General features: G+C 55.7%; 9 protein-coding genes across 9 annotated transcripts; 4 read left to right on the plus strand and 5 right to left on the minus strand.

Annotated features, from left to right (window-relative positions):
- Positions 1-1182: 1182 nt before the first annotated feature.
- Positions 1183-2937, plus strand: EV422DRAFT_500166 (major facilitator superfamily domain-containing protein; the record flags this gene model as incomplete). Its single annotated transcript, XM_053068122.1, has 3 exons — positions 1183-1737; positions 1965-2367; positions 2444-2937. 3 exons carry the CDS (start codon positions 1183-1185, stop codon positions 2935-2937), a joined length of 1452 nt encoding a protein of 483 aa, XP_052922442.1.
- Positions 2938-3419: 482 nt separating this feature from the next.
- Positions 3420-4635, minus strand: EV422DRAFT_226179 (uncharacterized protein). Its single transcript, XM_053065519.1, has one exon. The coding sequence runs from the start codon at positions 4450-4452 to the stop codon at positions 3451-3453; it is 1002 nt and encodes a 333-aa protein (XP_052922443.1). The 5' UTR covers positions 4453-4635; the 3' UTR covers positions 3420-3450.
- Positions 4558-7256, minus strand: EV422DRAFT_622689 (S-adenosyl-L-methionine-dependent methyltransferase). The gene is made up of 2 exons (XM_053074181.1): positions 6875-7256; positions 4558-6772 (listed from the first exon to the last, which is right to left on the minus strand). The coding sequence occupies exons 1-2, from the start codon at positions 6946-6948 to the stop codon at positions 4816-4818; spliced, it is 2031 nt and encodes a 676-aa protein (XP_052922444.1). The 5' UTR covers positions 6949-7256; the 3' UTR covers positions 4558-4815.
- Positions 7257-7350: 94 nt separating this feature from the next.
- EV422DRAFT_604716 (uncharacterized protein) lies at positions 7351-10901 on the plus strand (the record flags this gene model as incomplete). The annotated part of the gene is made up of 9 exons (XM_053073763.1): positions 7351-7570; positions 7639-7772; positions 7842-8488; positions 8563-8752; positions 8833-8964; positions 9046-9219; positions 9293-9637; positions 9706-10516; positions 10613-10901. The coding sequence occupies 9 exons, from the start codon at positions 7351-7353 to the stop codon at positions 10765-10767; spliced, it is 2808 nt and encodes a 935-aa protein (XP_052922445.1). The 3' UTR covers positions 10768-10901.
- Positions 10902-12132: 1231 nt separating this feature from the next.
- On the plus strand, positions 12133-13607 carry EV422DRAFT_541899 (uncharacterized protein). The gene has a single exon (XM_053071237.1). The coding sequence runs from the start codon at positions 12422-12424 to the stop codon at positions 13121-13123; it is 702 nt and encodes a 233-aa protein (XP_052922446.1). The 5' UTR covers positions 12133-12421; the 3' UTR covers positions 13124-13607.
- Positions 13608-14833: 1226 nt separating this feature from the next.
- EV422DRAFT_226305 (uncharacterized protein) lies at positions 14834-16371 on the minus strand. The gene has a single exon (XM_053065521.1). The coding sequence runs from the start codon at positions 16255-16257 to the stop codon at positions 14941-14943; it is 1317 nt and encodes a 438-aa protein (XP_052922447.1). The 5' UTR covers positions 16258-16371; the 3' UTR covers positions 14834-14940.
- A 1724-nt stretch (positions 16372-18095) lies between these two features.
- EV422DRAFT_226327 (uncharacterized protein) lies at positions 18096-20139 on the plus strand. The gene has a single exon (XM_053065522.1). It carries the CDS (start codon positions 18275-18277, stop codon positions 19769-19771), a length of 1497 nt encoding a protein of 498 aa, XP_052922448.1. The 5' UTR covers positions 18096-18274; the 3' UTR covers positions 19772-20139.
- Positions 20140-20147: 8 nt separating this feature from the next.
- Positions 20148-21441, minus strand: EV422DRAFT_541903 (SAM-dependent RNA methyltransferase). The gene is made up of 3 exons (XM_053071238.1): positions 21259-21441; positions 20918-21175; positions 20148-20700 (listed from the first exon to the last, which is right to left on the minus strand). Exons 1-3 carry the CDS (start codon positions 21313-21315, stop codon positions 20404-20406), a joined length of 612 nt encoding a protein of 203 aa, XP_052922449.1. The 5' UTR covers positions 21316-21441; the 3' UTR covers positions 20148-20403.
- A 227-nt stretch (positions 21442-21668) lies between these two features.
- On the minus strand, positions 21669-23178 carry EV422DRAFT_622694 (uncharacterized protein; the record flags this gene model as incomplete). Its single annotated transcript, XM_053074182.1, has 3 exons — positions 21669-22104; positions 22174-22348; positions 22611-23178. The coding sequence occupies 3 exons, from the start codon at positions 23176-23178 to the stop codon at positions 21669-21671; spliced, it is 1179 nt and encodes a 392-aa protein (XP_052922450.1).
- Positions 23179-23498: the final 320 nt, after the last annotated feature.

Genomic DNA, 23498 nt, shown 5'->3' on the forward strand with positions numbered 1-23498 from the left:
AGCGATGCCCACGGTCCGTCGCATGTTTTTCTTAGGCCTCGACTGGTATCTCGACTACCAGTCTCTCCCGGTGAGCGTGGGTGGCGGGATCGGATGGTGGTTACAGACAGTCCGCTGAACTTGCACCCGTCTGGGGTGAGAGGTTGCCCGAATTCATACTATGTGCTAAACTCTCGCAGGAAAAAACGGACGGCGTGGGAAAGAAGGCCGGGAGGGAAAAGGGACAAACTCCGCCGCGTATAATACCGTGGGTTCGTTTCCAGACGCGCTCCTCCCTCCCCAGGTGTCAAAGCGAAAATCTCGTGAGAACGCCAGCATTTTTGCTCCCAGAAGGACGAGCAACTAACGATCGAAGTGCCACTTTGTGTGTGCCTACATATGCCCCCCACGAAGCTATCACTGGAAGCTTGCTAATCACTGGCCAATGCCGATGCCCTCGAGTAACAGGCGTACCGTAAGACCGCAGCGTCCTTTTGGGTGTATATACATACATATATGGAGCGCCGGGACCGCCCGCCCCCCATCTTGGTTTCGGCCTCTTGTCTCTCTTTTCTCTTACATCGCGGTGCACGCACATGTTCGAGTTGGAGGACGACGTACCCGTTTTTGCCTTGTGTATGCTCGCGCCCCGTTTTCGCTGGATGACAAACGAGAGCACGGTGGGCGTAGAGGCGATCGTGGTGGTTTTAGGTAGGATTTGCAAGATAGACGCAGAGATGGATATGGTGTGACTTGCTTTCCCACGAGCTGCTCACCCAAGGACATAGTGTTATGATCGCATGAAAGTGAACATGGGTCTCGCCGTGTCTCGCCGTGTGCAGAATCCAGATGAGGAGAGTCTGAGTCTGATGAGATGACGCACGCGCGTTCGCGGACTTTTGGATTTCGAATCTTCGCTCTTTTTGTTGCCGTCTTTGTCTGTCTGGGTCTTTTCCCGCGGGTCTTTTTTTTCCTCCCGCTCGCAGCCATATTCCATATAAACCAAATAACCCCCGTCTCGCACTGCCAACCACTCAGAGCAATGGCCTGCGCTTCCCCACGTCCTCTTCCTCTTGCTCCTGCTCCCTCGACTGGCTCAACCGCAGCAGTTTCCCACCACCCTCGTCGGCTTCTCCAGCAATGGCCCGCAACCTGCCCACGACCGAACACTCCGCTGCCTTTACTCACCACCCCGCGGCAGCGATGAGTCCACCTCCACCACAACAACAAACGGAGCAACAACTGCATGATACGATCGCAGTTCCCATCCCACCAGCCTTCGAATACCCCTCGGACGAGAAGAAGCACTCCGAAAACGGCCCCTTGCCAACGACATTCACCCGCCGATCCTCCGCTTCCACCTTCGTCACAGTTGCCGGCCTCCCCGCTTGCCTTGACGACGACGATGATTCCTCCTCCCTCCCCAACAACAACACAACCCCCTCGTCATTCACCCCACCCAACGGCGGCCTCCCCGCATGGGGCGTCGTTCTCGGCGCCTTCCTCTTCAACTTTATCAATTTCGGGATGGCGTCCATGTGGGGCGTCTACCAGGCGCACTACAGCAAGCAACAGACGTTCGGACCAACCACCACGCAGCTGCAATTGAGTTTTGTGGGAGGGCTGGGGGGAGGGGTTACCTTTGTCTTTGGGCCGATTGTGGGATGGGTGCAGAGACGGTGGGGGTTCAAGGCTCCGCTTTGGATTGGGACGGTGGTCTTTGCGGGGAGTTTGGAGCTTGCCAGTTTGAGTACGAAGGTAAGGGAATGACCGGAGCGAACGCGTACTGCGGCGAGCGACGCGAGGTGTAGGGATGCTCGAGGTTGGTGAGCGAGCGTCGACATCCTCGTCGCGAGCTGAGTGAGCAGGGTGTCGTTTCGACCATCACCCAACCATCAGCTCATATATAACATTCGCGTCGCTTATGCGCCAACCATCCATCGCATCCTTCGTCCATTTCTAATAATACATCCCTCTCCTTTTAGTTATGGCACCTCTACCTAACCCAATCCTTCCTCTTCGGTCTCGGCGCCTCCCTCATCTTCCTCGGCTCCGTCGGCGCCCCCCCGCAATGGTTCCACTCCCGCCGCGCACTCGCCACCGGCCTCGCCGCCTCCGGGTCGGGAATCGGCACCCTCGTCCTCGCCCCGCTAGCGCAACATCTCATAGACACGCTGGAAGTGTTCTGGTGTTTGAGGATTATGGGATTGATTGCGCTCGTTGGGGGTGTGGTGGGGAGTTTATTGTGCAGGTTGCCCGACGGAATGGTTGTGGAGGAGAAGAGTGTGGATTGGAGCCACGTGAAGAAGAATACGGGGTTCAGGTGGATGTTGGCATTTGCGGTTACGAATCTGTTGGGGTATATTATCCCCTTCTACTTCATTCCAAGTACGTTCGGGGAAAAATGTACTTTCCTCCATTGCAAGCAACACCCACTCACAAAGTAATCTCCTCATCACCACAGGCTACGCACTCTCCCTCGGCCTCTCACCCTCAACCGGCGCCTTCCTTGTCGCCCTCCTCTCCGGCACCAACGCCTTCGGCCGCATCCTCGCCGGCCAACTCGCCGACAAAATCGGCCGCATAAACGCCCAATCCCTCGTCATCTTCGTCTCGGGCCTCTCCTGCCTCACCCTCTGGTCCACCGCCCACACCCAAACCACCCTCACCATCTTCGTCGTCGTTTACGGTATCACGGGTGGCGGGTATTGGGCCCTCACACCCGCGGTTGTCGCCGAGATTGTGGGGATAACGGCACTTGGGGGAGCGTTACCGATCGTGTTCATGACGAACAGTCTGCCGATGATTTTTTCCGGCCCGATTGCGAGCGCGATTTTGGGGGCGCAGGGGGGCAGTTATACGGGGTTGATTGCGTTTGCGGGAAGTGCGCTGTGTGTGGGCGCGTTATGTCTTGTGCCGGTTAAGATGGCGCGGGGGAGGGTTTGGGCGAAGGTGTAGAAAGGGGGAGGGGGTTTTTTTTTTGGATCATTTGGATTCCCCGGCCGCGATTTCGACAATCGGACCCCTTTGCCGTTGAGAAGGACCCCTTGCCGTCCGTCAGGGCCTCATCGCCACACCCGATATCGCGGGACGACGAGGGATTGGCGCGTATGGGACTCGTCTTCAGCTGTGTATATGGATAGACTTTCCTTTCTTTCTCCCCCCGGGTGTGGGTGTATATATGCAATACATGGCTTTGGACTTGGATTTTTGGATGCGTGCGTCGCACGGATCTGGTGATGTGCTGCGAGGGACCCGTAAGGGACGACTTGCATATCTGCGGATGAGGTCAGTGGGAAAAATGTGGGTCGAATCGTGTTTTTTGGCGGCCGTTTTGTTAAGAGCAACCACCAGCTCATCTCACGCGCCGTGTATCGGTGGGTATCGGTGGGACATCAACTACGCCTAAAAGGCCAACCTGAACCAAGACCAAGACCAAAACTACAGCGAAGAGGGTGGTGGTGTTTCCGCTCAAGGATTGTAGTTCGCGTACATCAAATATCCCAGCACATTGCGGCGGGGCACCCTCCGTCTGCAGAGCACAAAGCAGCATGTGTTGCCCGTCCATCCTCCATGCAATTCATCATCATAGTTACTCCCTTCCGCGAAATCCAGCTCGATCAACTCGACGATATCCTCATTTTTCAGGCCCTGATAAAATTCCACCGCTTTCGCCCGCTTGTGGTCATCCGCGTGCGTCGGCGAGTCGTAATCCACGTCGCAATACCAACGAAGCTTGTCCACGAGGTATCCCGTGGTCCCGGCTTCATCTGCGACGGATATCCGCCTCAGGCCCATATATTCCCGAATGCGTTTCGAGACTCGGAATCGAGACAGGAGAGTGTTGAGCAGGAGCGTTTCACCCTCACGTGAGTCGGTCAGATTGTCCATCTCCGCGACAGGCGCGGTCATGAACGGGGCCAGAAAATCGCCCTCGTTCCCTCCGCCAAAGTCGAGGTAACTCCGACCAGGGTGTCGGGCACCGGTGCTTGCGAGACGTGTGCAGATGATACGCAGCGGTCCGGTCAAGAACGACACGTCTGCGCTCAGCGTGACCCACTGGGAGGTATCCGTTCGCGCATGTCGGGAATGAGCAACGTCGGAACATTCCCAAAGACGGAACTGCATTTGCCGAATGAAGTCGAATTCCGACGCAAGGTAGACGACAAGAACCTTGCGGCACATCCTGTACGCAGCAGTGTCCAATGCATGGTCGGATTCATCGGTAGGCACATGATAGATTTCCCCTCCATCGGCAGGCATCTCCTCGGCCCCCTGGAAGTTGTACTTGAGGAGAAAGCGTTCCCGTGTGGAGAGCGCTGACGCCCATGCCTTGCAGACTAAGAGGCAGTTGACGTAGTCTTGGGGAGAGGTGAGGGCGACACGGCACAGGATGCGAGGGATGAGCTCCAATGGCGGGGCGTTGTGTTTCGTTGTTGGTCCCGAGGCGGCCATCACGGTGTCGTCCGACATGCCGATGGTGGAAGGTGTTGGAGAGCCTCTGTGGGAAAGAAAGCGTTGTCAGTGGCTATATATATGCGGATGGGGACTCGTTGTCTGGATGGGAGCGATGGGAGATGACTCGGACGAGGAAGAGGCACGCAGCAGCGGACTGAAGACGCGCACAGAGAAAACACTGTCAATCCTGTCAAGTTGCGATGGGAACGATGTGAGAGATGCCGTCCAGCAGCGTTGATGCGTATGTAGATGAAACAGAGATGAAAGAAAATACAAGCGGTGTATTTCAAGGAAAAAACGGAGGGTCGACGGGAACCAACTAGAAAAATGAGATGCCCACACAGCGACAGAAAAGATCATCCCACACCCATCCACATCTCATAACTCACTCTTAACATGTCTTCGATGCTGCCGTCCACCCTCCTTCGGCGTGCTGCGTTTCTGTCGTCTTACACTTGTCCCTCCACCCGCCGATTCCGTCCCACCATCCCCATCGTCCCCGCCCCCTACGGTAGAGTTGAGCACGGCAGATATCTTGTTTTTGACCGCTTTCCAGGATTTGTGCGGTGCGGGTGTTGTGGGCGGGGGATCAACTTCGGGTGATGTTCCGGTGCCTTTTGAACTGCCCTCGCTTGTCGATTCGTGCGAGGATGGCCCCGGCGGCGGCAGCGAAGAAGAAACGTTCCGCAACCTCTGCACGATCTCCTCAATACTCGTCAGCTGCTCCACCACATCGACCACATCGACCACATCCTCACTCTCCCCACCATCTCCCGCATCCCCACTCCTACCCTCGGCCTCCCCATCCCTCCTCCCCACCTGCGCCCTCAACCCCTCAACGCCTGGCCCAAACCCCGTCTCCTCATCCACACTATACTCCACATCATCCACCACCGCCCTCCACCTTGCCCCCGCGCCCCGTGGGAATGACCCCCCAACAGATGTCGACGCATCCATCTCGTTGAAGAAATGTCGGAGCAGTGTAGCTATCTCCTCGCCCGCGGTGGGGTGAAAGTATGTGATTGTTATCGCCGCGTAGCCCTGGGAGGGGTAGGCTAGGACGGAGACATGGGCCTTCGCTGCATGAATCGTAACCATCGCCGTTTCCACACCGATATTCCCGGCCCCGGTGGTGGTGGCATTCGCGAAACTGGCTGAGAAGGCCCAGTGCATTGTTTCGAGGATATGTTCCAGCGTCATCTGCACGTGGTCGGAGGACAGGGCCGATCGGTCGCAGCCGTAGAACTCGCGGAGGATGGTGGTGCCCTGGACTGAGAGGACGGGGAGCGCGGCGATCTTGAACGGTGCATGGCGGGTGGGTGGCGGCACGTCGTCGACTTTCATCCGCGGCATCGTTTTATCCTGCTCCGCGATCGCGGCGCGCAGGGAGCAGGGGAGTGCAAACATACGCATGTGGGTGATTCCATCATAATGCGATACCCACCCTGTCGTGCGTGAGCTGAGGGCCGTGTCGATGAATGATGGGGAGAGAATGGCAGGCGCCGCCGGGGCTGAGGATTGCGTTGCGAGGAGCGTGTGGGAGTCCCCGAGGGAGGGGATGTGGAGTGTGCTGGTGGAAATGTGCGGGAAGAGGGGGAGGAGGGTTGCGCGGTCTGTGAGGAGTGCGTTGAGAGTGGGGCCGGAGTGGATGGTGAGGACTCCCCCCGGGGAGAGGGCTTTTTGGGCGAGGGCAAGGAGGTTCGCACGGTGGGGTGTGGTGAAAGAGGGGATGAAGATCACGTTGAAGGATCCGCGGAGGGAGTCGGGTTGTTGAAGGTATGTTGCGGGGCTCATATCGATGACTGTTAGCCTGCCGGCGGATACATAGTCGGCGTCGTACCACATATCGGCTGGGACCGTTGCTCGAACATCCTCTGCGCCGCCTTCGGTTACCCAGACCGCGTCCCGCACATCTGTATGCCGTAACGCTTCCCTCACGTATGAGCCTACCACCCCGCCGAGCACCAGGATCCGGCGCGGACTTGGATGTACAACCAGGGCGGGGTGGACAAGGGTTTCTGCATGTAATGCGTTATCGCTCGAACATGCAATGGGTGTTGATTCACTCGTGGAATGGAACACGCAGGTCCCGAACGTATGGTGGGTTGCTACGAGGAGATCGCGAAAACGGGATTCGGCGGTGAAGGCGGAGGGTAGGGCGATGGCGGGTGGGGACGATTGTTGAGATTGGGCGGCTGCTCGTCGTGCACGTTTGTGTTTGAGGGGTTCGGAGAGGGAGGGGGTGGATGCCTGGGCGAGGGCGGCTGGTTGGTTGTTGGATACGTCGAATTCGGGGGAGGTTGGTGCGGTGATGTCCAGTGGGGATTCGGCATGGCTGACAGCGCACGGAGACAGGTTGTGAGTTCCACCGCAGCAAAAACCGAAAGGCTGGAAAGCAATATAGCACACACACACACACACACACACACACACACACCTGACACCCCATATGGATCCCAGAAGCAACAGATCGAACAGCACCCAGCAGAAGACGTTTCGTGAGTAGATCATTCTCTGCAAGCAATGAAAGAATGGATCTGGATCTTTCGTCTTTCTGTGTTAACGGTTGAGCGCGGCGTTCTCCACCTCCCTCAGTCCTGTACGTAGCGGCCAATGGTTCGTGTGTCGGTACAAACTTGTTATGGGAGTGAGTGGGGGAGAAGATGAACAACCCATTCCAGATCCAGAACTCAAAGCAGACCCCACCTTGTCCGGGATAGCAGCGGAATGGCCATGACACACGCGACGGGATGTTTATTGCCCATGTCACGTGGACGGGATGGAATTCAATTCTCTTCCCTTGCTTGGCTCACGCGTCGGGAAGTCGGGACATCCACGCGCCAAGGGGTTCTCGCTTTTCTCACTCTAGAAATAGGCTCGCCAACACCAACCCAACACCAACCAATACCACAAATGTCAAAGTTTACCGCCACCCTAACCGCCGCCCAAGGCGCCGGCCTCGTCGCCTGGTCCTTCGACACCGCCCAGCCCGCCACCACACTCAACCTGGACATCACCGCGCACGCCATGCTCCTGCGCTCTACGCGCCGGCGAGCCAATGGCCATGTGAGGCGTAAAGCGCGCAAAGCGAGGATTGTGGGGGTGGCGATGACTGGGGTTGTTTTTCTGTCCCGTAGGTGGAATGTGGGAATGTGAAGACGGAAGGTGATGGAGGGTTTATTGATGGATTTTTTTGGGCAGTTGTTGGAGCGGGGTTCTCGATATTCTTCCCGGCGGACACGGGAGGGGATGCATCGGCGCCGAATACGGCGGAGCAGGGCGCTTCGATAGCTGTAGTTGTCGCCATGGGGTTGGTTCTTATTTTTGTTATTAAGGTAAGAGGGGAAAATCTATGCCCAAATTTTGATCCGATGGTCCGACAACGACGAGATGGCTGCTTTTAGTTGAGCCTCCTCGTCCAATGGTACTTCTACTGGCTCGCCCTCGCCGTCGTCGCCCTCCTCATCGTCAACAAAGGCAAGCTCGTGCCCTCCCCCTCCACCTCCCCAACCCCGTCCACAGGCCTCTCCCGCATCTTTGACCCGCACACCGGCCCCACCTTCCCCATCCTCCTCACAATGCTCATCGTCCAATCCCTCACCCTCATCGCCACCCTCGTCCGCCGCTCCCTCTACCCGCTCGCCGTCGCCCGCCTCACGCCGCAGCAAGCCGTATCATGGTGGCGCGTCAGACCGATCCGATTACAGCCGGGGACGTTCCAGTACACCCTCTACGACCCCTGGACGCTCTCCACCGACCAGCGGACATTCAGCTACACCGGCTCTGTGAACCCGCACGGCCAACCGCATGGACACGGCGTGTGGTGTGACGACGCGGATAGCGGGGAGGTGACCACCGGGTGGTGGAGGGAGGGTGTGCTGGATGCGCCGTTCAGCGCGAGGGAGTTTGGGAGTGGGGATTCGTTTGGGGCTGTGAGGATCGGGTTTGTGACGTGCGCGGCATTGGGGCCGGATGAGTATCGGTGGAGGCCCGAGGTGGATAGGAGGGGGGTTAGGTATGGGGTTGCGAGTGTGGAGTGTAGTGTTAGTGGGTATGTGTTGTTGGCTCTGTTTCGGTTATCTATCATTCGTTCACACCACTCATGCTCTGGCTACATGTACACAGCAAATTCTTTGCTGAACTCCCACAAGTAAGTTATCCCGTCCCCCCCAAATACCGCGACGAGATCATCGCGGACCTTTCTTCCGACGTCGAGCCGGGTATATCCCCGCAACCGATGAGGATGCTGCTGCGGGAATTGGATAATCATGAGTTTACTGCGCGGCCGGCGTTTTCAAGGGGGCCGGCGGAGCAGGTGAGGCTGTCGGTTGGTATGTGTGTACGGCGTGAGTGAAGGGGTTGGGTGTAAAGCTGACTGGTTGATGCATAAGCTAGTTTCAAAGTCCTACGCCTACGGATTTGGGCGAGACTGGTGGGAATCCGAGGAACTTGGAGCGGGTGGTTGTTAGTGTTGATCAGGCGACCGGGTTGCCGTTTGTTGTAGGCTGTCGGCGGGTTGATGGCCAGGTACAGTTCATGAAGTTCACGGATCCCGCCCGATTTGAATCAGGTTGGACATTCCCAAAAACTCACTCCACCCACCCGCAGACCGCCGACCCCACCTCATTAATAGTCAAAACCACCAAAGAAGAGTCTGGCCGCATGGGTCTATCCGTCGACGGATGGGTGCCGGATCCTACACCGAAACCACATCCCGATCGCGGGACCAGTCTGACAACGCCGCGGCAGGCGGATGAAGCCTTAATCTTCATCCATGGATTCGTAAGTTAGCATGCGTGTGTGTCTGTCGCGCGGTACTGTGTGTTAAACATTGACCCTCCCCACCCCCCACCAGAACTGCTCCCTCACCGCCGCCCAAACCCGCCTCGCCCAACTCCTAACACTCGGCAACTTCCCCGCCCACATCAAACCCCTCATCTTCGCCTGGCCCTCCGGCCGCGAACTCACCTACTTCTCCGCCATCCGCATGGGCGCCCACTCTGCGATAAAAGAGGCGTTTATGGGGATGGTGAGGGAGTTGAGGGAGGCCGGGGTGAGGAGATGTCATCTTGTGGCGCACTCCGCCGGGTGTAGGTTGGCGGTGGGGTTTGCGGGGGGGTTTGGAGAGGTTTTTACGCGGTTGGGAGAGGAGGAGAATGGGAAGATGGAGTTGGGGAGTTATACGTTAATCAATGGGGATGTGAGTCCCCAACTTTCTTGCCGTAAAAACGATTCTTCACCCAAGAAGCTTACAACACACGCACATAGGTCCCGCTAACGGATTTCCTGTCAACACACTACCCCGCAATCCGACAATACTGCGCGCTGATCACGACGTATGTGGATGAGAACGACGGCGCGCTTTTCTGGGCGGAGGTTGTTTGTCGGACGAAGGTTTTGGGGAGGAATCCGGGGGCGGTTTATACTGTTGTGCCGATGCGTGAGGAGGAGGAGGGTGAGGAGGAGGGCGAGGGTGAGGAGGAGTGGATGGGGGAGGGATCGTCTGTGCAGCTTATGGAGCGGGCTCCACCGACTCCAAGCAATGATAGCACGGCACGCAAACGAGGGAAATCAGTGCTCGACGTCGACACCCATCCACCATCCCGGACACCCACCCAACAACCCCTGTGGCTCAGCAACCGCCACCGCACGACCGGGTTCCTGCAAGTCAAACATCCGTGGCAGGATAACCACAAAGCCAGCGGCGGGCCCCTGAAGTTTATGCAGTTGGCGCGGTTTGGAGGGTTCTGGAAGGGGTCGAACTCTGGGAATGACTCCCCATCCGCCTCCGTCTCCTCTCCCCTCACCCCCTCAACACCCTCCCCACCCTCACAACAACACAAACCCCACCATTGGGAACGCAAATACGAACGAATTCACATCCACATGCAAGAAGAGATTACACGCCTGCAAGAGTTGATGCGCGGGCGGGAACAATTCGCCAAAATCGTTACTGATCATGATGGTGTACGCGGAAGTGCACATTCGGGGAGACAGAGACGGTACATGATCTACCCAGACTGTGATACGATCGACACGAGTCTTCTGGATGTTAATATCCATAGTTTGAGGCATAACTGTAAGTTCCTGCATTTCTTACTCATCCATTGATGGTGGGGGGGGGAGGGGAGGGGGGAGGATAACGTTGACCTTGATGATGTTTTTTTTCTTTTAGATTTCAACCTCAACAGGATGTTTGTAGATGATTTGCTGGACATTATCGTGCACGGGAAACGAGCGGAGGAACGGACGGCGAGGTTGGCGCATACGATCCAGGGCGGGCTTGTGTATCAGTTTTTGTGTGCGCCTAGTTATGTGGTGAATCCTTGAGTGGGGACATCCATCCTTGAGTGAGGAGATATGGGTAAGGGTGCAGTCCAGTGGGTTTTGCCAACGTCGCCCACCCCATTCCATAGCCCACCACACTACACTTTGCCGAGGGAAGAAAGCCCACCATACTACACTTTGTCGATGGGTCCACAGTGATTTCATATCATCCTCCGATGGGCTGTCGACCATCCCCAAGCCTGTGCGCCCACTATACCCCTTCCCATCTGCTGTCATCCGTCACACACAGACTCCACCATGGTGCTTCCGAATGTGTCGGGGATATCTCATCTTCACTTGTATTTCATATTATACCTCTTTACTTCTACTTGATCTGAGACCCGGGCTGGCCACCCGAGCTCTCGGTGATACATTACATAAGGCGCCAAGCCTCACTGAAGCCACGCAAGCCCCACTGGCAGCCCATATATAAAGCTGTCAGTCGAGCGGCCGCTGCGAAGAGCTTCTTACTTTTTTCTTCACTACAATACACTGCTCTCAGCCCTCTCAGAAGGGCCCAATATCGTCTACGTTTCCTCTGACGTTACAGAATGTGGCCCAGCAGAACACCAAGTGCATAAATGTTCTGCCCATCAGGCAAAAAGCGCTGGCGCCACATCCCTTCGTAAAAGTACTTTTCCATAGGTAGCTTTCGAGTGCCACTCCGGGGCATCGTGTGCTTCTTTACGTGGAACCAAAGCCCCTCAATGTTGTTTGTGTGGATACCGGTTGTCGGATCTTTAAAGTTCTCTGAATGGTTGACGGTCCCGTCGGTACAGTCTATTGGTTGACGGTCCCACGGAGCGCTGTGGTCGCCAACGGGTACTAGAAAGCTCTACTTATCCTTGCGCCAGATACCCCCAAAAGCTCAAATTCCCTCAACCCGCTTTCCTCTGTTGAACTTTCGCTTGCCAAAATTGCTCTCAGCGACCTCCACCGTCTTCCGTGGCCCACCAATGTTACCATTGTTGCCAGCCTGCACCGCCATGATGCAAACCTCCCGGCAAACGTGGTACCCGTTGCGGGTTATCTGGTTGTTCTGGTGCTGACCCCTGCTTGATAGTGGGCATCGGCGTGCGGAATGCGTTGGCTCCAGGCGTACTGTACATGATGTTAAGTGCCTGGGCAAGCAACAAGTGGGATTGGCTAAAGAAGCTACCGTTCCGGACTGAGAGGGTTTCGCGACAACCTGAACGGTTGCAGCGCCAGCGGAGATCGTCGATTGTGTGGTCCTTCACCAGTTTCATGTCGCACGCTGCCACGGCAGTTTGGCTTTGGGCAGGTCCGTTTGGTCAGGTTAAGTCTCTGATTGACACAGTAGTGTGGAGGCCCAAGACCTGCGCGGACTTTGTGCCACCACCGTGCGCACTTCATTGTAGCGAGATACTGTGGTACATACACAGGTTTGAGCTTCTTGTCGGACACTTCGAGGCAAGATCGTGTTTCGAGACTTCCAGAGACGTTTGATCCGCTCCCTTGACCCTTAAAAAACGATCTATAATTGTCCTTCAGCCGAGGCGTACGTACTTGAGGTGTTACGGCACCCATTTCTGTCGAATAACAACCACAGCTTGGCTTTCCATTTCCAAGTTCTTTTTTGGCTACCACTTACAGTATATACTGAAAAGAAATTTTCTACAGGGACGAGTATAAAGCCATGCCATCAATTCTGAACCACGGACTTCCAGCTCTGGGGCCGCGCGGAGCATCAACGTCCGAGAGCGGAGGAAAACAAGCGAAGCACGGCCCTGCCACTGGCACCATCAAGCCGCTGGCCATCTTGACGGAAGGTTTGGTGGCAGCCGAGTCGATGATATGGATGGAAGCCGACATGGGCATGCTCTGGGCTTCGGGGGATGACATCAAAGGTTACGTCGGTAACGTCCTGAAAGACACACTCAGGACTCTCCAGTTTCACAGAGTTCTCCGCGTGCAGGCGGAACTCTACATGTTCGGAACCCAGAAAGCCGACTTCTACTACCTGCGCAGGAAGACGGCGCCGATTGGGCTCATCGAGGTGAAGAAACCGAACGGTACACCATTCGATGGGCAACCTTCCATTCTCGGACAGATTTATGACTACCTACTGGCCCTCAAGCAATTTCAAGGTCTGGAGCACGTATACGGCATCCTTACTTCATACAAGGAATGGCGTGTCTGCTGGCTGTCAGACAGGCGACAGCCACGTCAACATGTCTACAACCATTCCAGACTTAGACTCTTCAAGGAAAGCATTCAGCATGTGGGATTTCTTACCTCCCGTCCCAGTCTGGGGTTCTGCTCAACCCGTTCCTACGCCCACCAAGGCAGAAGGGAGCTTCACACCCCCCAAACACAATCGGGTGTTATCTTGCACTGACCCATACCGCTGGGATGACCCGAAACTGCCGGCAGTTTTGGCGACCGCCGTGTGCAAGATGGCCTCTTCCCAGGTCACCCCGCCAACGCTAGAATCAGTTTCAAACAAGCGCTTCGCCGTATGCCTTACCCCCGAAAGGTACGTTTGGCAGACCAGACCCTTGACCAGCATCGTGAACTTTGATCTCTTCCCCGATGCGTCATCCGAGATCTTCTATCTCCTTGCGGATCTCCACGGAGGCTCCGATGGACACACTTGGCTCGCATGCAACAGTTCAGGGGTGGGCGCAGGTTTATGGCCCCATATACTGTACGCCGAGAGTATGATTCCTCAGGACTCGCCAACTCCCACTTGGGGGTCTTCTGGGTGCCTATTGGCCGTCTTCTGGGTGCAACGGCTCGTTGCGTGCAAAATTCCGAGAATTGCCCTCCATGAGGGATCATCTTCTGGATATATGGATACATCTTACAGCAGCGAAATGAAGAAATAAGCGGGGATGGCTCACGGACTAGCAAGGCGTGAGAAAGTGATTTTCTAAGGATGACCCCACTCGAGCACTTCGACACTTGTTGGCGGATCATAGAAGTGACCTCTGACCAATTTTTGATGGATACTGGGTGCTTCTCCTCACTTCGATAACAATCTTGAGAACGGTGCCGTGAGGAGAGCAAGGAAAGAGCCATCTGACCTGGTGTGGGCGGTTTCCGGCGACCGCTTCGTGGCTGCATCGGATGGGAGGTTATATCTCCCGAAGATTGTTTGTGATCGCAGAAGAGGTGGAGATTGACGAACGGAATTCAAATTGAAACTGGTCGTATTGAGCTACACCAGAGGACAAGAGATGGCATGAACTCCGCAGACGTCGACCCCACTTCAGACATATCTTTGGGTAGAAGCGCACGTGGGATGTTCTCAGAGAAAGTGACGTCGCTCGATCGCCGCGCCGTGACCCATTCCCCATCGAGCCCTTCCACGTCCTCCATATCCTCGGCCTCTGAAGCCTAGCGGCTTGCCTGCAACATTCCCCATTTGATTTTAGTGAATAGGGCGTGCACGTTCAAGAGTATGGGATGTGGTGGTTCGATCCCATGGGAAGATGGGAACTCTATTGCTAAGCCTGGAGCAGAAAACGGCTTAACAATAGAGTTCCCATCCCCCCATGCACCAGGCCATGGTTGAAGAGCCCAAGGTGCGGTGCATAATTTGTACTCCCCATCCTAAATTCGTGCAGGTATCAGCTCCTTGAGAACCGCGGGAGTAGATAAAGAAGAACAGAAGTTACCTTATGCTCAAGGCAGAACGTAATCCCGAACACTCGATGTAATCCTGCCTCCATCAGTATCCCGTTTCTAGCGTGGTTGATCTGCTGCCCCCCTCAAGCCGCGGGACAAAATCTCGTGGATACAAGAGGCCTGATAAACCTGGAACCTCAGTGCGGCGGCAAAAAGGGAAAATATGTGAGGCGTCGCAGAGCTTTCCTTCCGTAGGGGGAAACACATCCTCCCGGTACTCCGGGATCGATGTGAGGGCGACAGGTTGAAGGATGCCAAAACATACTGATTGGAGTATGAGGAGTAACAGAAAACGGCACCCTTAAATACATTAACCAAAAATGCTCGGACTATTACATATAGTATTGAACGAAGAAAAGATGTGCATAGAAAGACTACCGGATAAAGGCGCTCCAGATTGAGAATGCAGCTGTGGTGATCGACGTCACAACCAAGAAAAAAACCGGCGAACGGGAGTAGCACGGGAGATGAGGGAGCTGGAATTGTTGTTTTCGTAAACCCTAACCCTGCTCCATAAAGGAGGGTTTACGAAAACAACGGATTCAGCTCCCTCATCTCCGCTATGAACTCTTCTCTGACGGTAGATTGCTTGGCTTGGCCGAAATCGACCAGCCGCACCACGCCGTTTGATACCAAGAAGTTTGGCAATCGTATATCTCCGTGAAGGTATCCGGTGGCGTGAACCTTCTGGAGACATTCTCGACACTTTGTTTTCAGTACAGATGCTTTCCCGCCTTGCTGTTCATACATCCACAAATTGACGCCATGGTCCTCCAACACCAGTAGGCGAAGCATTTCCCACACTTCGACATAGGCAATCACTCTAACCACAGCGTCTCCCTGAAGGTGGGCGATTGCTTGATACACGGTAACTTCGTGATCAAGTTCCTGAGTCAGAGCGCGATGCTTGCTAACGTCCACGGTTTTGAAGATGACCGGCTGGCCCCGATAATTCCCTCGAACGATACCCCCTACACGGCTGCGGTCGACCCCTTGCGTGAGGTGGATGTCGGATGGAGGTGCCGCCGTTTGTAGTAAATGAGGATCGGGATTGGAAGGTTGAGTCCTTCGCCGAACGATTGGCGATGCCGGGCCGGGGGAGGAGGTTGGCGATGCGTGCAACCAATGCTCGTCCGCGAGACGCACAATCGTCGTATAAGCGAATATGAGTTGCGGGGTCGACTCATATCGGAACGGAGCAGTTACTTCTAGTCGACCGCCTTGGGGAGAGCATGTGCGCTTGAAGAACCAGGTAGTCTCGTACGTTGTGAGGACACCGTATCGAAGGTTATTGAACGTCAGATAGCCATACACCTGCTCAATCGCACGCACAGTTTTGTTCCTGGTGCCGCGGCTATCGTGCCAATCCTGAACTAGGTTCCGGGAAGCGCCGAAAGCCCAAGGCGTTTTCACTTCTCCCACTAGTTTTGCCTTGGGAGTTGCTTGTGACGCAAAGATGAAGTCCGGATCTAGTAGCAACCCAGGGACGCCTGCAATGCTGCAACTGAAATCGGGCTCGGAAACAATTTCGCGTGCGACATTCTCTACGACGGACAGAATAGTATTTTCTATGACTCCTTGAACGTGGGTTTCGTCTCCGACTTTTCTGATTGTTGGAATATCAAGAGCGAAGTTCGGTGCGATGAAGATGGCTTGGAGCGTGGTTTGCGTCCTCCGGATTTCATCGTCGAAGGAAGACCAAATGACCAGTTCGTTAAGGTCCGTGCGTGGCCATGCTGGAGTCGTTGTGGAGTCCCCAGAGTGGTGCTCGCGACGAATGAGGCGAGGCAGCGGAGGACAACTCTGGACTACGGTGAAAAGGGACCGGCGCGGGGCTGTCATTGTGCTGGTGTTTGGATAAACCTAGTGGTGCTATCAAGTGCTTGGACTGTACTGGGCCATGCCACGGGATGTCCCTACCACTTCCCCGCTGGTTATATGCTCGGCTGGCCAACCTCACAGCACGCTATTTCAACTTGAAACAACTCTTTTGCGGAGACGCCACGAATCGATTGAGGTGTGTTAAATTTGACATGATCAAGCTTAATTCAACATATATATATATAGTAAGTAGTTAATGGGGTCACGTGTACAGTCAGTGTCCATAAAGCTCCGACCCCCCTATAATTGATTTCATCGCAGTTCAGCGCAGATGAAAGAGTGGGCTGAGCGTTGGCGCGTCCATGGGTGGGCTTAGCGTGTTCTCATGTTGAGCATTATTGGCTATATACCCGCTGGGGCGCTCTTCATACCCTTCTTTCTCCCTTTATACTCTTTCCATTTCATTGCAAGATTTGGAACCCACCCTCCCATCCCTAATTTGTAACTTAGGAGGGAGGGAAGGTAAGCGCGAGCAGAAGCACTGATTTCAATGACCGTTTCACAAAGCGAGTCGCGCGTTTCCCAGCGGCACTGCTTCCAGGCTGCTGGGCTGCAGCGGCAAACCTGAAAGGCAAGACCGGGGACGATGGCGAGATTGAAATGCCCTCTTGACCTCCATCTCCGCAATGGGCAAACCTCTCACGCCACAGAAGAGGGACGATAGTTGCCCTGCACAGAGCAGGAAAGAACAAAAGACAGATTTCCAGAGAGGAAGGAGTCTCTTTGACCGCTGTCAAGGATACCATAAGGAGGTTTGCAAACGACATTCCCAGCGACCCTGCTTCCTACCAGACCAAGAAGCCAATGGGCAGACCAGCTAAGTATCAGCCTTCACCCGATGAATTGGAGGCTTTTCGCTCCCTTGTTGTTGCCAACAGTGACATTTGAGAGAAAACACTCACAGTTCTCAATGCTGAATTCAGGGAGCTCACTGGGATATCCGTTTACATAAGGACATTCCGCCGCTACCTCAGCAAATATCTCTTTCTCTATTCTCATTTCAAGATCCAAACGCCATTGCTGATGGAGCAGCACCGGGCCACACGTCTCGCATTTGCACTGGAGCATCAGCATTGGACACCGGTGCATTGGTCCCGTGTTTTCTGGACAGATGAAACGTCCTTTGACATTGGGTGGGTCCCAAAAATGCGATGCTGGCGCCTACGAACTGAACGCCTCCATCCACCGGTTGTCGAGATACCGGTTGTCGGATCTTTGAAGTTCTCTGAATGGTTGACGGTCCCGTCGGTACAATCCATTTTGGCAAAGCGGTCAGTGTTGTACCCTTTCCACAGGTTGCTGTACACGGTGGCCTGGGTGGATGAAGGCCTCACAGAGAGTCATGAGCATCGGAGCGCTGCGGTCGCCAATGGGTACTAGAAAGGTCCACTTATCCTCGCGCCAGATACCCCCAAAACCTCAGATTCCCTCCACCTGCTTTCCTCTGTTGAACTTTTGCTTGCCAAATTTGCTCTCGGCGACCTCCACCGTCTCCCTGGCCCACCAATCTTCCCATTGTCGCCAGCCTGTACCGCCATGATGCAAACCTCCCGGCAAACGTGGTACCACGGTTGCAGCGCCAGCAGAGATGATCGATTGTGTGGTCCTTCACCAGTTTCATGTCGCTCGCTGCCACGGCAGTTTGGCTTTGGGCAGGTCCGTTTGGTCAAGATAAGTCTCTGATTGAAACAGAACCGGACTGTGCTTTCGACGGTCCTTGTTATCTCGATAATACTTTCCCAGGTGAGGTCTAGATGTTCAGTGGGCGTCAAGCGGCTCGAGGGGGAAGAACGGGCGGACGCGTTGTCCGAACGGGCGGAGTGCCCCTCTGGAACTTCCTGCGCTCTTCCTTCGCTCTTCCTTCCAACTCGGACTCCCATCCCCGCCCCGGAGAGCTTCGTCAACAACACACAAACCCACTCCAACCTCCGTCACACTCTTACAGTGGTGCCCTCAAGCACCCCACCCAACCCCTACAATGACCTCCCCAACCGCCCACAGCACCCCAACCCTGCCCCTGCCCAAACCAAGCACAGCAGGCACAGCCCCCGCCAAGCTCGATCCCCGCCACACCACCACGAACGACATCCTCCCCTCCTCCGGCAACATCCTCGACTTCACCACCAGTCTCGAGACCGTCATCGGCGCGCCCTTTGCGAGCGGGCACACGAGCCGGGCTGGATCTGATCATGGGGATGACGATCATGGAAATAACGACGACGAGGAGAGAGAGGGAGAAGATTTGATTGGCCGTGCTGCGGAACCTGAACATGGTGGCACGGCGAGGTGGAGTGATTTGGTAACGGGTGATGTTCATCGTCGTCGCGGGGATGATGATGACGACAATGTCGGTCAGGCTCAGCGACGTGATGAGGATGAGGAGCAGTTCTCGGAGGAGGATTATCATAAGCTTGTTGATGCGGTTCAACGTGAGGAGCGTGAGAAGGACGGTGGAGACGCTCAGCAGCAGGATGAGTTCACTGAGGAGGATTATCGGAAGCTTATTATCAGGGTTGAGCGGCAGCGCTCCTCACGCAGCGTGGGAGAGGGGGCCGCTGCGTTCTGGGGAAACGATAATAATGGCGAAAGCGACGATGATGACGACGAGGTGGATGATGATCTGATGGAAGCGTACGAGCAACTGTACGAGGATGCACAGGACGAGGCCAATGAGGAGTTGCAGCAGGAGGCGGACATGAGAAAAAACGCTGGTGACGACCAAGACGAAGATGAAACCGGAAAGACCGAAGAGCAGATCCGCACCGAAAAATGGCACAAACGCTTCACCGACGCCGTCAAAGCCCACCGCGCCTCCATCGCCGCCCGCGAGCATCAAAAGACCACCACCAATACCCAAACCGTCTCCCCCCAACAACCCGCCCGCGACCCCTTCCACCCCGCCGGCATCCTCCGCAACCCCCTCAAAGCGCCCCCACCTACCTGGCACCCCGCCTGCTTCTGCCAATGGGAATACTACGGCCGCATGGTCGAGTGCACCAAACTTCTCAAGGGCTGCAAAGGGTGGTACCATTTCCCGTGTGTGGGCTTTCATCGCCAGTGGACGAACGCGCCGAGTGAGGACTGGACGTGCCCGCTTTGTGTGGTCAGTGAGCGGTTGGGCGTTACCGAGAAGGAAAAGGGGTTGGAGGGTGGGGAGGCGGTGGAACCCGTCGGTCGCGCTTTGCCTACCACCAAGAAAACCAAAACGGCTGCTACTACTACTACTACTACTACTAAGAAACCGACCACGACGAGGAAACGAAAAGTGAACACAGAAGACTCGTCGGCCAACCAACCGACCCAAAAAGCCCCGCGACGCCCAACCCCGTCCGTGTCATCAAGCACTGCAAAGACCACCAGGGAACCCGCGTCGAAGAAAGAGAAACTCCCCCCGCCGCCTGTGTCGCATTCCAGCAAGACGCGGAGTGCGAATTCGAAGGTTTTGAGGGCGAGGGTTGTTAGTACGCGGAAGTGACGAATTATCTGAGGAGAGAGGAGGGATGAGGGGGGATGTACGGGGAGGGAGAGTCGTGTAGCGAGAAATATCCGGAGAGATGGGATGTAGGAGCTGCGGAAGAAAAATGGGAGGAGAGACGGGAGTGGAAATCTCGAGGTTTTGAAATTTTTTGTTATTGCTTTTTTTGTTGGTTTCGTTTGCGACAGATTCGCGGGAGGGCAGGTCGTCTCTCTGCCGCGGAGTGGTACATACATGTATGTACGGGACTCGGTTTTTGAAGCCGGTTCCTCGTTGCGGTTTTGGAGTTCTCTTTTGTGATCAGGAGCTTTTGTAGCAACATGAATAAGAATGGGAGAATTTACAAACGGATCATTCGAATTGGGTTTGCGTGAGATCTCAAGTAGGCTTCTTGGTCATTCATGCATTGAAAACCCTCTATAATATAAAGTGATACCTCTCCTATGCACACAAAAACGCTCTCTACATGCCAGCTATCTATCCCATCCCAACGTCATGCTTGTCCAGTACGTAAGGCCCCCAAAGGCGAGCGACGCCTTCCATCATGCCGTCAGGCACCGCACGCTCCCAAAAACACCCCGCTGCCCTCCCCAACCGCGACCAGTAATCCCCTCCTACATGTCCAATCCCGCTCAAACCAACGCAACATCATTACTCCGTTTCAACAACTCCCTCAACCCCCGCGGCAACCTCGGCTCCCCGCCCGCATCCACGAGGTACCGAAACGGCAGTTCAACACTCTCTTTCTTGCCCAACTTGATTTCCGGGCGATCTACGAATTTAAGCTCAGACAACGGGATCTGGTCCTCGATGATGTGTTGCGCGACGAGGACGGCCGTGTCGGTTGTCATCTGCACCGGGCCGAGGTGCCGCGTGGTGTACCCGAGGGCCCGGAGGAGGCGCGTGCGGTCTTGCGGTGGGTCGTCGCCCTGGGGCGGAGAGAGGGGGGTGTGTTGTGTTAGAGTAAAATGAGGTTTGGGTGCCCGTGAACCGAGCATAGGCTTCGGAGGTTTTGCTCCAATGGATGTATCTGATTCCTCGACCCATTCGAAAAACAACCCCCCCATCCACTTTCCCTCCGCCGTTCGGCATGTCTCGTTTTCATCCCATCCGCCTTTTTTTTTGTTTTTTTCCTCGCAAACTTACCAAAATCCCCCCAAAAAGCAACCACCCAAACTCCCGCGCATCCTCGGGCCTCAACTCCTCCGTCGCCGCCGGATCAAGCAACACCACCTTCCCAAACTCCACGCCGTCCATCTCCTGCACCGCTTTCGTGGTCGCAATGATCCCGGATTCAGGGTTCAACGTCGGGTGTGTTTGGAGGGAGGTGGCGAGGGAGGCGGGGATGTGGGAGAGGATGAGATTGGACGGGCCGACGTGCGTTAGGATGTTGGTGTATTCGAGCTGCGGGTGGGGGGAGGGACGGGGGTTTAGAATGGGAGCGTGGGTGGGGAGGAGGGGAAGGGGTACTGGACGGGGTAGGGTACCTCTGACCACTCATCGAGCTCGGGCTCCATGTGTTCTACGATGTATTTGAAGGGCATGGCTGGTGATTGTTAGTTTGTTAACCTGGGGTTGTTGGCCATGGGGGGTCAACCTTTCTGCAGTAGTCGTACTGGAACGCAGAGGGAGGGCGGAGAGGGCGGAGACCGACTGCGCGTCTCAGGCAGTGGCGCAAGAAGGGGGCGCAGGGTGGCTTGCCCGCTGCTTACCCGTTTCCAATGCACGCCCCTATGCATCACCAATATACATAAGCCCTACCTGAGAGAGGACAGCTTTCAGATTATGACACCTTGCATGGATGAAAGAAGATTGTAGTATAGAGAATGGTATATGCATGACTTGTGGTCTGATGTGGAAATGTAACCGTAGCAGGGGGGGAGTATACATCACACCCTCACTCGGCCCCCGACCGTCTCCTAGCCCCCGCCCCCCTCGCAACCTTAGCTCCTAAGAGCGGATCCCCCACCTCCTCCCCACTCTCACTCCCCCCCAAATCCACCTCCTCCCTTCCCCCCCTCAACCTCTCCACCGCACTCCACGGCCGTTCTCCCTCGCCCACCAGCGCCTGACTCTCCGGCTCCACATCCTCCGCCAACTGTTTCTTCACCATCACTCGTCGCAGTACCGGTTTGAGCAGGAGGTTGATGAGGAAACCGGTGGGGATCATTACCAGCGCCCAGCCCAGGATCGCGCATCCGACGACTGTGAGGAGGATCCCGAGGCCGGCGGTGAACCCGACCGCGCGGAGGTGCGCGATGAGCGTGGAGGGTGTGATGGGGAGCGGGTCGAGGGAGAGGAGGCGTTCGCCAAGGCGCATGAAGACTAGGGAGCTGTTATAGTCATAGAGAGGGTGAATACTCGGTGTAGATGTGAAGTGAGGTGATGAGGGGATTACGTACAGTGCAACGTCGGCGGGTGTAAGGATCAAGTTGACGGTCTGCATGATGGGCGTGTTTAGTCCCCATTTCCAGGCTGCGCCGAGACATAGCACTGATGTGACGCCTAGGACGGGGAATAGGCCACAGACGATGGCCATGCTGATTGATAGGGCGAGTTTGTCTGGTGATGTGCCCGCTAAAGAATAAAGACGAAACATATGGATGGATGAGTGAATGGGTACGATTGATTGGCGGGTGGATGGGATGGAAGTCGAAGTCCCTGTCGCTCGCGAGAAGGCGTTTGATCTGGTCGCGCTCGCTATTGCATCGGCTCCCCAGAGCAAACCCAGGTTTGCTCGCCTAGGGCTCGCCTGCCTCAAGCATCCCGGCGCCTCGCTTCGCTCGTCGCAGTCCCCTCCTTCTCACTCTCAACCCCTGGCTTGCGCTCGCTTACCCACCTCTCAAAGCCATTCGAAAAGGCAGTATAACCCTCCTCCTCACAAACCCCCACACCCTCCCCTCCTCCGCTGTGGGCATATTCGTATGCGTCGTTCCCGCGTGGGTCTCACTCGCCTCCTCGCGTAGCCCTAACCTCCTACTACCAATACTCGAAGAGTTCAGCAACCGCCTCTCCCCCTCGTCCGTGTCGTCGTCCTCCGTCCCACCCGCACCGCCGGAACGTCCGCTTTCGAGATCGAGGTAGGGGTCGGATTGGGAGTACTGGAAGGAGAGGGTGTGCGAGGAGGAGGACGGGGAGGGGGGGCTGAGGGGGTTCGTTAGGGTCCGTATTTTGGTGAGTTTTGATGAGGGGATGGAAGGGAGTTGATGTGACCTCGGCGGACGGTGATACAGAGGGTATGCCTGTGATTGAATGAGTGCTAGATGTCTTTGGGATGGGGTGCGCTGAGCCAAACTTGGAGGCGTTGCATTCCACTTGTTCACACCTTCCACGCGTCCTCCCGTCTTCCCGCCTTTCCTTCCGCCTTTTTTCTCTGGTTGTCTCGCAGCCAACAGTGAACTGTCCATAACAACCGCAACCTTCTCACGTCGCCACGTCGCCACTCCACCCTAGTGTCCATCGGAACGTGGCTGGACTCGCCCTTGCGCCCGTACAGAGACTTCCTTGGGGAAGCCAAGAATAACAACCCGCCAGCAAAAACCGACCCCTTTCCTCCTACCACCGCTATCCACGGAATACGGCCAAGGGAGGTCCTGCATTGGCATTCCTTCCTCAGCAATGCTGCCAACTACCGATTTCATGACCCGCTTGTAGCGGTTCATTCGAATGAATTGTGAGTGGGGCTGGGAGCGTGGTACCGTTGGTATCGCTATATTGACATCTTTTA

This window comes from Fimicolochytrium jonesii (genome assembly GCF_025526975.1).
Source record: "Fimicolochytrium jonesii strain JEL569 chromosome Unknown EV422scaffold_28, whole genome shotgun sequence".
NCBI lineage: Eukaryota > Fungi > Chytridiomycota > Chytridiomycetes > Spizellomycetales > Powellomycetaceae > Fimicolochytrium > Fimicolochytrium jonesii.